General features: G+C 52.6%; 1 protein-coding gene across 10 annotated transcripts; it reads left to right on the top strand.

Annotated features, from left to right (window-relative positions):
* Positions 1-2,582: 2,582 nt before the first annotated feature.
* On the top strand, positions 2,583-10,120 carry REPIN1 (replication initiator 1). 10 transcript variants are annotated; one of them, XM_089336913.1, is made up of 3 exons: positions 2,583-2,604; positions 5,771-5,956; positions 7,323-10,120. In XM_089336913.1, the coding sequence occupies exons 2-3, from the start codon at positions 5,812-5,814 to the stop codon at positions 9,053-9,055; spliced, it is 1,878 nt and encodes a 625-aa protein (XP_089193039.1). In that variant the 5' UTR covers positions 2,583-2,604; positions 5,771-5,811; the 3' UTR covers positions 9,056-10,120. The 10 variants fall into 10 exon arrangements, with proteins under 10 accessions (XP_089193039.1, XP_051692962.3, XP_089193040.1 ...); XM_051837002.3 differs by lacking the exon at positions 2,583-2,604 and adding an exon at positions 4,100-4,442; XM_051837000.3 differs by lacking the exon at positions 2,583-2,604 and adding an exon at positions 4,464-5,036 and having other exon boundaries at positions 5,842-5,956; positions 7,326-10,120.
* Positions 10,121-12,097: the final 1,977 nt, after the last annotated feature.

The raw sequence follows: 12,097 nt of genomic DNA, 5'->3' as shown, positions 1-12,097 counted from the left end.
TATGTAGGTGAGGGATAAGAGGGTCTTTGGGAAAGGTCTTCAGTCTTCTGCTATAATCCACTTGAGAGCGTGTCTTGACATGGATTAACAACTTGTAAATAAGGGCTAATAATTTAAGCAGCTGAGAAAAACACAAACAGTGATAAATATCTTAGTATGTGTGGTCTGGTGAAAAGAACATAAAGCAATTACTGAAATCAGTGAGTGAATCTTAAATGAGTTACTAAAATTAAATAATAGTGAGGGGTTATAGAAAGGACAAGTGTAATAAATGGGTTTGTTTGAGCATGGTGTTGTGGTTACTAGTAGAGTTAAACTAAAAGGTAAATGTTCCAACCTTCGTAATCAATTTTTACAAAACCAGTAGATGTTCCAATTCTTTACAAAATAACCAGTTGTTTTTGTAATCGATTATTATATAATTTAGTGTCACTTTGAGTCTTTGTTCTATTCTATCTTTTTAAAAAAGATTTATTTATTTTACTTGAAAGAGTTACACAGAGAGAGAAGGAGAGGCAGAGAGAGAGAGAGGCAGAGAGAGAGAGAGAGAGAGGTCTTCCATCTACTGGTTCATTCCCCAATTTACCACAACAGCCGGAGCTGTGCTGATCCAAAGCCAGGAGCCAGGGGCTTCTTCCGGGTCTCCCACATGGGTGCAGGGGCCTAAGGACTTGGGCCATCTTCTACTGCTTTCCCAGGCCATAGCAGAGAGCCGGATTGGAAGTGGAGCAGCTGGGACTAGAACTGGTGCCCATAGGGGATGCTGGCACTGCAGGTGGAGGCTTTACTCGCTATGCCACAACGCTGGCCCCTCTATTGTATCTTAAATATCAAGCAAATCTTTACAATCAAAGAACTTGTTACACAGCTATAGAAATTGGGATTAAGGAGAAATTACACATAGTACAAGGTCAATGGTTTAAAGTGGATGGAAAACAGACTTTGTTATTGTAAGGATGAATCATTAACTTTGTAAAGATCATTAATGAATGGACATTTGCAAAATTTATGAGAACAGTACAGAATGTGTAAAATGAACAGCAGATGTAACTTAGGGTATAAAGTCTGGTGCTCTCTCATCAGAGCCATGCCATCAGCCTTGCTGTTGAGTGTGTCTCTCATTTCTTCTGCACCAACAACACCTCCCACACCTTCCGGGACCCCTGGACCTGCTGGAGCCGTGCTCTAGCACCATCACCCCCAAACTGTTTGCAAACCCTTGGAAATGAGCCCCAGGGGAGTCCTGCAAATCTCTCTTTGGTGTGCAGTCCCAGGTGAGAGCTAACAATGAGTTCCACTGAGTGAAGTCTTCTCTGTCCTCCTTTGGTCCCTGGTCTTCCACAGCTTCTCAACAGTCACCCATCCAGAAATGATCAGCAAATATTTGGCTTTCTTTTGTATTAAATACTAACCTGGGGTGGGGGGTAGGGGGAGTGGTTCCATTGTTAAATGAGAGTGAAAAGCCTCTCCGTGTCCTTGCACATTAGGCAAAAACAACACAGACCCCTTCTGTCTGGTTCATGGTGAGGCTTAGCACCTGGCACAGCGGCAGATGGTGGGCACTGATCAAATATTTGCTGGTTGTATCATAAAGTCCAGTGTGGAGGACCAAGACCGGGTATTTGCAAGAGGTAGGTAGGTGCAGGATTCCCTCCTCCAGGTTCAAGGCTGCTTCCAAATACCTGGATATCTTCTTAGAGGATTTCTGGAGACGTGTCCTTCTCATCCTCTGGCAAGCCCAGCCATCTGACTCCACTGTGGGAAGCAGACACTGTTGGAAAAGGTGGGTTCTCCAGGGTGCCCCATCAGTTCTTACAGTCCTGTGGGCCCCATACCCTGTCCAGTCCTCTGACTCCAGCAAGCATCTCAAAAACAGTCTCCATTGGGCCAGGTCGTTTGGCCATGTAGTTGATTGTGGGATCAGCCCTCCCTACATCCATCACTAAGACATTCAGAAAGGTGATGTCCCAAAATACCAAGGCCTTATATTTCTGGCTATCACCAAGGCTCCGGAACCCCTTCACAACTCCCTTGTTACTCATTTTCTCTTTGCAGAGCTTAACTCACAGTCCTACTTAAATAAATAAATAAATAAAATGAAATAATAAACTGTTCTTTGACAGTCAAGACAAGGGCTGTTCAAGTAATTGCTTCTTGTAGTGCAGTTTCACTTCTAGAGGTTACCTTTTAGATGCTCTGTTGGTTGTCACAGATCAGGGAGAACATATGGTATTTGTCCCTTTGGGACTGGCTTATTTCACTAAGTATGATGTTTTCCAGATTCATCCATTTAGCTGTAAATGACTGGATTTCGTTTATTTTAACTGCTGTATAATATTCCATAGAGTACATATCCCATAGTTTCTGTATCCAGTCTTCCTTTGATGGGCATTTAGATTGATTCTACATCTTGGCTATTGTGAGTCATTGCTGCTTTCTCTTGCGGTGCATGCCAGCCCACTTCAATTCTTTTCTAGAGATCACAAGAACCCGACTTTCACCAACAATGTCACCCATGTGGTTGATCCCGATTGAGTTCCTGGCTCCTGGCTCCAGCCTGGCCTAGCCCCTGCTGTTGTAGGAATCTGGGGAGTGAATCAGCAGGTGAGAGCTCACTCTGTCCATCTGTCCCCACTCCAGTCTATCTGCCTTTCAAATTAGTAAAATAAATGAGTAAAAAATTACATGTAAGAAGTCAGCCACTACCAAATTCTGTAGCCTTGAAACGTTTCTTGGCATCTGTGGATTCTGGTTGTCCCATTTGTAAAATGAGACCCAGGAGAGTATGTTTTACAGGGTTATTGAGAGGGTTAAATGAGATGTGCTTGTGAAGTTTATCACCATGCCTGACACAAAAGGAAGACTCCTGAAACCTTAACTATTATCACTAAATATTTAGGAAAATTGGAGTATTCTCTTACTGCACTATTGGTAGAAAGATCCACTTTTTTACAAACATCAGACTTGACAGATATTCTACAATAAGCTATGAATATGTTTTGTGAACCCCCAAATCTCACATTTTTGCCCATGTGTGAGTTTTATTTTCTTTAAACTATAAAAGTTATGCATTTAATCTACAGACAGCTTGATTATGGGAGGTAAGATAAGACCTGCAGAAACAGAGACATGAATCTGAAATGTCTCCAAATGCCCACTGGGTTTTAAAAATACTCACAAGAGATTCTAAAGTTCACTTGGAAGAATAAACCAGTGATCCTGGCCAAGAAATTTTGAGAAACAACAAAGTGCAACCTGTGCATGGTGAGTACTTAAAAGTACAAGGCATGGAAACTTACTCTCCACTCTCCATGACAAAACATAAAATGCGACTTATGGAGGGGGTGGCTTCTCTAAACATAACTCTAGGGCAGAAACCATCAAAGAAGACTGACAGGTTTCAGCGCATGAAAACACAACTTTCTCACACTGAAAATTAAAATGTTGAAGTACAAACCAAAGAATCATGTTTGTCTTCCAAACAATACAACTAACTTCCCAACTTTAAACATGGGCACGAAGGGACATAAACTCACAGAACAGAAAGCACAAACCAGCAATAAACTATGTGAAAAACTGAAAAACAACCCAGCCAACTAGTAAGAGAAGAAATGCAAATCAAAACAATGAGAAAAAAAAATCTTAAGTTAAATTTGAAAAGACAGCTGTGTTGTTAAGGATACAAAAATAAGCATCTCAGGGAAAAAGAATCAATTTTTTGGAAGATAATTTAGAAAAGACTTAAGTATATTTTGCCTTTGACTCATCGAACTAGATTTTCTAGAATTTTAAAATCAGGCATGTGCAATAAAAGATTTTATAAGGGCAAGGAAAAATAGAAAACTTATAAACAATCTGTGCATTTATGCAGCCATTCTGAATCATAAGAATATCTAATAAAATCGGGGAATATTCGCGATATTTTGTTAAGTAGAATATATCCCAATTATGCCAAACACGCAATGAATACGCAAAGAAAAACCCCGGCGGACAAGTACTAAAATATTAAATGTAATTGGCTCTAGGAGTTCAACCTATGAGAGATTTGTACGTTCTCCATTTCCTATTTATGCAACAGGTTTTTTAAAAGGTGTTTTAAAAATAATTGTACAATTCAGAGATTGCCTTTGTTGAAAGCATGAAAGGACATGCACTTGTACTAGCCTGGAAACCTCGGGAAGTGTTTCCAAGGCCACCTGCTAGTGGGTGAGTCACGGGCACAGGTTCGCACCTGCCTACGCGGACGCCACACTGGCTGCCGAGCGTTTCCAAGCGAAGTGACCCCACGTGCACCAACGGCCATTCCGGCAGTCGCCCCGAGCCAGGCCCGCGGCCCCGGGGGAACCCGGCAACTTCGGCTCTTTCTTGATTTGTGCAATAGAGGCCTTCGATCCTGCTTTTGCATCCTCCGCTTGGAACAGATCTGCAGCGCACGCTGCCAGGTGCGCTCTTGCTTACTCCTGGGCGCGCTGCGGCCAGAGGTGCGCGGCCGCCGGGCAGCAGCCGCAGGCAGGTGCGGCCTGGGGAAGGCCCCGGGCACGACGCTCCGGGGGTGGAAGGCGACCTCTTTGAAGTCGGCCGACCGGCTCCGAGCCTTTAATAAGCCAGCGAAGACCGACCAGACCCAGTGACCGCAGCCCGGCCACGCGCTTGTCCCGGGACGAGCGTCCTCCGCAGCGGACAAAGGGTCGGGAAACTTGAGCTCAGGCTTGTCCCGGAAACTCCCGGCTAGGGGTCACCCAGGCAACGGGTTCGGGAGCTTAGAGGCCGCTCCGAGTTAGGGGGTGACCCGGCCTTTGCGGCCCCCGGCACGCCCCGCCCCCAGGCCGCGGCCGCCCGAGCCGGCGACTGACCCTCGGCAGCTCCTGTAGTCACGTGGCGCCTGGGAACCCGGCAGGGGGGAGGTTGGGGACGGGCCTGGCAGTTGTGAACTCGAACCTGCGGCTGTCGCCGCGCCGGGGTGGGGAGCGGGCCGCGGAGGCCAGCCTTCGGGCTCCATGGACGCGTGCCGCGGTCCTGCACAGCCCGCCGGAGAGGTACGGCCCAGGCCCGGGGCGCGGGGGGCATGGCGGGCCCGCGGGGGCGGCTCCACCTGCGGGGCGCGTGACCGTGAGTGTGCGCGACTGTGTGTGTCTGTGTGTGAGGGAGGGGGGCAGGGGGAGGAGGTTGCTGCTGGGTCCGCGGGCGGGGGGCGAGCGCACCTGCGCACAGGCTCCGCGAGCTGCGTCGTGCGTGGGACCCGATAAGGCTCAGTCGTAGGGGTGGACCCGTGTGTCCGTGAACGTGGACGAAGAACATGCACCAATACAAAGGGGGGGGGTGCGGGCCTCTAAACACCACTAGCCATCTAAGATGCCGAAGGGGCTTCTTCCAGAGTCCTGGTCACCGGGGCTCGGCACGTTGGGAAACAAACAGGCTTGGAATTCCTGTTGGGAGGGGGGTGGGGGAAGGGGAGCCAGTGGGGATACCAGAGTTACAGGCCGAAGCAGGCCTTTGGCTAGCAGGAAAAGCGCAGACCCTGGCCGCGGAAAGGAAAGGAAAGGGTTCTGCGACCCTTGCAGTGGAGGAAGTGTGGTCCCGAAGGCAGCAGTGCGCTTACTGCCCCGACGAAGGAGCACGCTCCTTTATCAGTCTGATATCCATTGTGGTCACTCTGCCGGGCAGGGTGTGGGGCTCTGTTGGGGGAGGGGTTGTGGCTATTGAGCACACCAAGATGACTGCCATGGAGGAGCTCGGAACCTCACACCTGTTTTCTCTCCCCTCCCCACAGGTAAGGCTGACCTCTCTGCAGTCAGAGGTCTAAGCTCTGCCATGGGGCTAGGGGTGTCTTTATTGCTGCAGTTTTCTCTGACATCTGGGGGCTACCGGAGTGTGGGCCGAAGCAGGCGTGGCAGCCGCAGAAGTATCCCCAGGAGGAGCTGGAAAAAGCCTGCTCCCCAGCTCTGCAGTTTACAGGGTAGAGTCTGGCCTTTGTTGTGTTTCCAAACCAGTCCACAGTGCCCCATGCTGGCAGGAGACAAGGGGCCTTTGGGGGAAGGACTCCTCTCCCACACCCTGGGGGTCATCCCTACACTCAGTCTGGCACTGGGGATGCGTCAGCTGTGTGCAGCCCTGAACAGACTGTAGGAAATTTCAGGAAGACGTGTCTGGAGCCCGTGAGCAGTCATGGAAGATCCCTTAGGGGTCTAATGGCCACCACAGCTCTTATTCTGTGTGGGAGGCTCTCCTGCAGGAATCTGGGCTCCCCCAAGCTGTGGGAGAGCTGAAAGCAAGGCAGCCCTTGGCAAGGCTGGGGCAGGACCAGGCAGGGGACAGATTACAATCTCTTCCTCCCTCTCTTTCTCTTGACTCAATAATCCCCAGCACCCCAAAGGAGGCAGAGCCAGGGTTTGGGCTCCCCCCACTCCTGCCAGGGCAGCAACCTGTGGGTGTTCCTGGGATTCAGGGAGAGCGTTCCTTCTTGCTGTGTTCTAATGGTGTGTGTGGGTGGAGGAGGGCAGGCGGGCAGAATGTGGGCACAGTCTGAACAGGTGGTGACCTGGTGTTAGCTGTGCTGGGAGTTGCACCCAGCGTGCCTCTCCTTTTCCCTGACAAAGCCCGTTCTCCTTTGCTCTCCAGAGAGTCGAAGGTTAGTGAGGCTGAAAGCGCCTCCCATGTGCTCTGATAGGAATGAAAGGCTATAGAAATTTCTTTCTTGGAGATCTTTGCAAACCCAGATGTATTAGAGGAATAATTGCCGGCCTGGGAGTTTAAGGGACCGGTCCCTGAGTCTTGGTTCTGCTGTTGGTTTATCATGTCTCCTGGGGCAGGTCCCCTCACCTGTGGTGCCCCACAGCTGCTGCATCAATCAGCCAGGGAGCCCAGGGTCTGCCTACCCAGCCTCACAGCTCTGAAGCTCAGAGATGGCAGTTGGAGGTAGAAACAAGAAGAGGACAGCAGGGAAGCACTTTGGAAAAGTCTAAAGCACTGCAGGGCGATGGGAGCGCATTCTCTGTTGAGTCCCTGGCAGGAATGTTTGAGCAGCCAGCGCTGGAGTGCTCACTCCTCGCCCGACACTGGGGTAGCTGTCAGGAGGGGGATTCCAAGAAGTGTCAGGGTCCCTCTCTTCTGGAAATTTGCAGGGCAATAAAGGCATGAGACAAACATCCTTGAAATGTCATCTAGACACCCAAGAGTAAAACAGTATGTAAGGTACAAAGAAATGGGAGAGTAGTCTAGAGTGATGGAGTTCACAGCTGGTGGCTGAGCCCCACCCTTCTCACCTTCCTGGGAGGATCCGGGTCAGGGGAGGGCTCTGGAGTGACTATGCGTTTTCACCCCAGCAGAGGCAGGACCCATGCTGGAGCATCGCTGCAGGGACCCCCTGGCCATGGGACCAGCCCAGCCCCGACTCATTTCTGGGACCTCCCAGAAGTCACCCCAGAGCCTGGAGACGGAGTCCCGCCGGCTGAAGCAACAAGGCACCTCAGTGGCCCAGGCTCCTGGCCAGGCCCCAGGCAGGGCCCATCGCTGCGCGCACTGCCGAAGGCACTTCCCAAGCTGGGTGGCCCTGTGGCTTCACACCCGGCGATGCCAGGCCCGGCTGCCCCTGCCTTGCCCCGAGTGTGGCCGTCGCTTCCGCCATGCCCCCTTCTTGGCCCTGCATCACCAGGTCCATGCCGCAGCCACCCCACACCTGGGCTTCACCTGCCACCTCTGTGGGCAGAGCTTCCCAGGATGGGTGGCCCTGGTTCTGCATCTGCGAGCCCACTCAGCTGCAAAGCGGCCTATCGCTTGTCCCGAGTGCGAGAGACGCTTCTGGAGACGCAAGCAGCTTCGAGCTCATCTGCGGCGGTGCCACCCGCCTGCCCCTGAGGCCCGACCCTTCATCTGTGGCAACTGTGGCCGGAGCTTTGCCCAGTGGGACCAGCTAGTTGTTCACAAGCGTGTGCATGTAGCCGAGGCCCTGGAAGAGGCAGCAGCCAAGGCTCTGGGGCCCCGGCCGAGGGGCCGCCCTGCAGTGACCGCCCCCAGGCCCGGCGGGGATGCGGTAGACCGGCCCTTCCAGTGTGCCTGTTGTGGCAAGCGCTTCCGGCACAAGCCCAACCTGATCGCCCACCGCCGCGTGCACACCGGCGAGCGGCCGCACCAGTGCCCCGAATGCGGGAAACGCTTCACCAACAAGCCCTACCTGACTTCACACCGGCGCATCCACACTGGCGAGAAACCTTACCCGTGCACTGAGTGCGGCCGCCGCTTCCGCCACAAACCCAACCTGCTATCGCACAGCAAGATCCACAAGCGGTCGGAAGGCTCTGCTCAGACTGCCGCCCCGGGTGCCGCGAGCCCCCAGCTGCCAGCCGGGTCCCTGGAGCCCCTGGCAGAGCCACCTGCAGAGGCCGTAATGCAGTTAATCCAGGGGCCTGCACCGGATTCTGCGCGGGAGGTGCTCTCAGAGCCCCGGCAGGACCAGGCTGAGACCCCGGCCTCACTCTACAGCTGCGACGACTGCGGCAGGAGCTTCCGGCTCGAGCGCTTCCTGCGCGCCCACCAGCGCCAGCACACTGGGGAGCGGCCCTTCACCTGCGCCGAGTGCGGAAAGAACTTCGGCAAGAAGACCCACCTGGTGGCGCACTCCCGGGTCCATTCCGGCGAGCGGCCCTTCGCCTGCGAAGAGTGTGGGCGCCGCTTCTCCCAGGGCAGCCACCTGGCTGCCCACCGGCGCGACCACGCCCCCGAGCGGCCCTTCGTCTGCCCCGACTGCGGCAAGGCTTTCCGTCATAAGCCCTACCTGGCCGCCCACCGGCGCATCCACACCGGCGAGAAGCCCTATGTGTGCCCCGACTGCGGCAAAGCCTTCAGCCAGAAGTCCAACCTGGTGTCCCACCGGCGCATCCACACGGGCGAGCGGCCTTACGCCTGCCCCGACTGTGACCGCAGCTTTAGCCAGAAGTCCAACCTCATCACCCACCGCAAGAGCCACATCCGGGACGGCGCCTTCTGCTGCGCCATCTGCGGCCAGACCTTCGATGATGAGGAGAGACTCCTGGCTCACCAGAAGAAACACGACGCCTGAAGGGGGCGGGCAGTGGAGGCGTGGGTGTCCCCGCAGGAGCTGGCGGAGATGTGTGGGTGGTTGCCTTGGTGCTGGTGGTGGGGACGTATGGGAAACCCGCTGGGGACAGAGGAGGCCAAGTTAGCTGGGCCTGGTTAGGGGGGGAGTTCAACACCCCCCTACTCCACCCCTTCCCCACGGTCAGGGCATCCACTTTAGGAAGCAAGGCCCGGGCCTCCAGCTGGTGTTTGCTGAGGCTCTCTCCTGACTGTTGTGCCCGGGAGAAGTAGCAATGGCAGCTCGGTCTAACCCTTAGAGCCCTGCGCTTAGAGGGACCTCCTGTGGAAAGGAAGGCCCGGCATCCTCTGGTGTTAACGCCTTAACGCCCCCGTCTTTTCCCGTGAATTACTCCGGATCGGAAGTAGGTGTGGTACAGTCCTTAGTAAATGAGCACTCGGGGATGAAAAGTGGGCCAGCTGGGTACACCTTGGAGAGCCTGCCCGCCTCGTTAGACAACACCTGAGCCTGTTCCAGCATTCAGAGCTGAAGCCCAGCTGCTCTTTACCTCTCCTCCCCCCCCCCCCCCCGCCCCTGCGTAGGCCTCGGGAAGACCTAACTACCGTTAGCCCGTCCTCTTCCTCTGCAGAGATCAGTCCCCGCAGGGCATTTTCTCACTGATGTGTCTGGCTTTATCCACCACCCCTCAGTACGTAGGGTTCCCCTGGCTGCCAGCAGCCCCTTCTGCAGGCTTTTTGTCTGAGCTCACCAACCCCTCCTTCCAAAGCTGGACAGCTGTGGAAGGTCTCCGATGGTGAGGAGGCCAGCCGCAGGGAGGACACTTGGTGAGTTTCCTTTTCCACATCGCTAGCGGCTGGATGCTCAGCCTCTGCTTGGGCACCTCCACCTCCTGAGGCCCTGGTTCTACTGTAGGATGATTCTAATTCTTAGAAGTTCTTCCTTATAATGAGTGAAGTCCGCTTTCCTATGATTTCTACCTACTGGGCCTCGTTCTGTTCTCTGACACTGAAGAGAACGACTATTTACCCTCCTTTTCAGACTATAGAGAATAAAGATTTGGTTTTAGAACTGGTGGCTGAGGTGTGTTCTTTTCTGGGGTGCCATGGAGTTGGAAGGAGAAGCAGCATGCACTCCTTCCAAGGCAGGGGTGGGTGCAGAGCAGGAGGGGGCACTCTGGCAAGCAGGCCAAGTGCCCGACCTGCTGAGTCCCTGTACAGCCCTACTCCACTTCCGTGAGGAGGAGGAGGCCATCACACTCCGAAGCTGGGCTGATTTTCTGGGTGGTAGGCCAGGGCTCCAGAATGTTCACTTCTTGGAACCCAGGTCTTGGTTCCTGGCTACCTGGCCCATTATGGTAGACCCAGGGTTGCCATTGTCTCCATCACCACTTTGGCCTTCATATCACCGTGGTGGGCATTGAGAGACACTTTCTGAGGAGCAGTGGACATTATAGACTTCCATTCGATTTGGACCCTCTCTCCAATGATAGCATGAAGAGTGAGTCTTCGAGTGGAGTCCATTCTGTGCTTCAAAGACAGCTCTCACGTCCCATGTACACTGGATGTATGCAGAGCCACATGGAGTTCATAGCCTTCTTTGGAGTCAGGCCAGTCTTTACAGGCTTGTTTCCAGGTGACAAAGGAGGGCAGATTTGATTGATCCTTCAGTCCCTCCCTGGCTGGCCCCATGGCAGGTCCCTAGGTCTCTGCTGACTGTCCCTGGGTATGTGGCCTTGCACTGGTGGTTTCATACAAATATGACTGCCTCTTTTTGTTAGGCACCAATGGGCTTTTTCTTGCCTGCCTTAGTAATTTCTGCACGAATCCTGACACTGAGTGTAAGAATATGATGCATAAGAATAATCATACTTCATGTGCACAGTACCTTGCAAAGAGGTTTTCTTAAATGATCTAGTGCAGTTCTTGGTGCGGTAGGTACTCTTAATCTCCTTTCACAGGTGAAGACATTTGCCCATGGTTGCATAACTGGTAATGAGCAGAGGCAGATTCAAATCCAGGTCTGTCTGGCTCTTGTCCACTCCCTCATGCTTGTTGGATGCATACTGCTGCGTTTCGTTAAAGTAAGTAATCAGTGTCTACTGTGTGTGAGACAATCATTGCAACCAGAGGGTTCCACAACTAAGGTCCAGTCCCTGCCCCTATAACGGCCTGGGTCTGAGGAGGACATAGATGGGTGTGATGAGTAGGGCTCAGAGCTTGGATGAAGGAAGGCAGCAGCATAAAAACTTTGCATGGGGTTAAGTGGCCACTTCAACACCTGTGTAGTTGATTGGCAAATGATCTGTCAGAGTATAGAGCAGAGGACATGGTCCCAGGAAAGCTCCACTCACATCTGTTCTTTGAAGGAACACTGGGCGTCTATGGAAGGGGAGATGACCGGGAATGATTACATACGTGTCGGGGATCACAGGCGGAAGGTGGTGGACAGGTCCTTGGGCATTTGGATCAGAAATTCCCTCCTGACGATCTACAGTCTTTGTTTTCTTCTACAGTTGTAAACTGTAAATTATCTTTTAAAAATTAAAAACAGTGAAGACGATCTGTATTTTAAATATGAAAGTCCTCTCCTCCCACCCCAAGTTCTTCCTCTGCACACCATGAAGAGTTTGAGGAGTGTTCATTTTTTCTGTGCATTTGCAGATGAACATAGGCACCCCTCCCCCTTTTCTCAATGGATGATCCCAGGTGTGCGTCACGGCACATCTTTCCATCCCTGGAATACACCAGGTCATGGGAATGTCCATCTGGAGGAAGTCTTTCACTCCACAGAGGAGCTAGCAAGCCCAGGGAGTGGAAATGACTTTCCCAGGGTCACACTTCCCAGCCAATGGCAGATCCGGAAACGAGAGTGAATTCCACAAGCCTTTGTGGAGGTTCCTGTAGATACTCCGGAAAACACAGATGCGTGAGAGACCCTAAAAGGATAGTCAAAGGTGTCCTTTGGTAGGGTTTTGTGTGTGTGTGGCCAAATAGAACTATAAAAATCCAGCAAAGCAGATAAGTGGCTAGAAAATTATTAACAATT

The sequence above is a fragment of the Oryctolagus cuniculus genome, chromosome 7 (genome assembly GCF_051225735.1).
Source record: "Oryctolagus cuniculus isolate XC-2025 breed Fujian yellow rabbit chromosome 7, ASM5122573v1, whole genome shotgun sequence".
Classification (NCBI taxonomy): Eukaryota; Metazoa; Chordata; class Mammalia; order Lagomorpha; family Leporidae; genus Oryctolagus; species Oryctolagus cuniculus.
The sequence above is the reverse complement of the archived record's forward strand: the minus strand, read 5'-3'. Positions and strand labels throughout refer to the sequence as shown.

Bases quoted from the DNA above. Each gene is read 5' to 3' on its own strand.
- REPIN1 (XM_051836999.3), top strand. From the start codon at position 4,998: ATGGACGCGTGCCGCGGTCCTGCACAGCCCGCCGGAGAG. The intron at 5,037-5,841 runs GTACGGCCCAGG...TTATTGCTGCAG, and splicing joins CTGCACAGCCCGCCGGAGAG to TTTTCTCTGACATCTGGGGG. The intron at 5,957-7,322 runs GTAGAGTCTGGC...TTTTCACCCCAG, and splicing joins CCAGCTCTGCAGTTTACAGG to CAGAGGCAGGACCCATGCTG.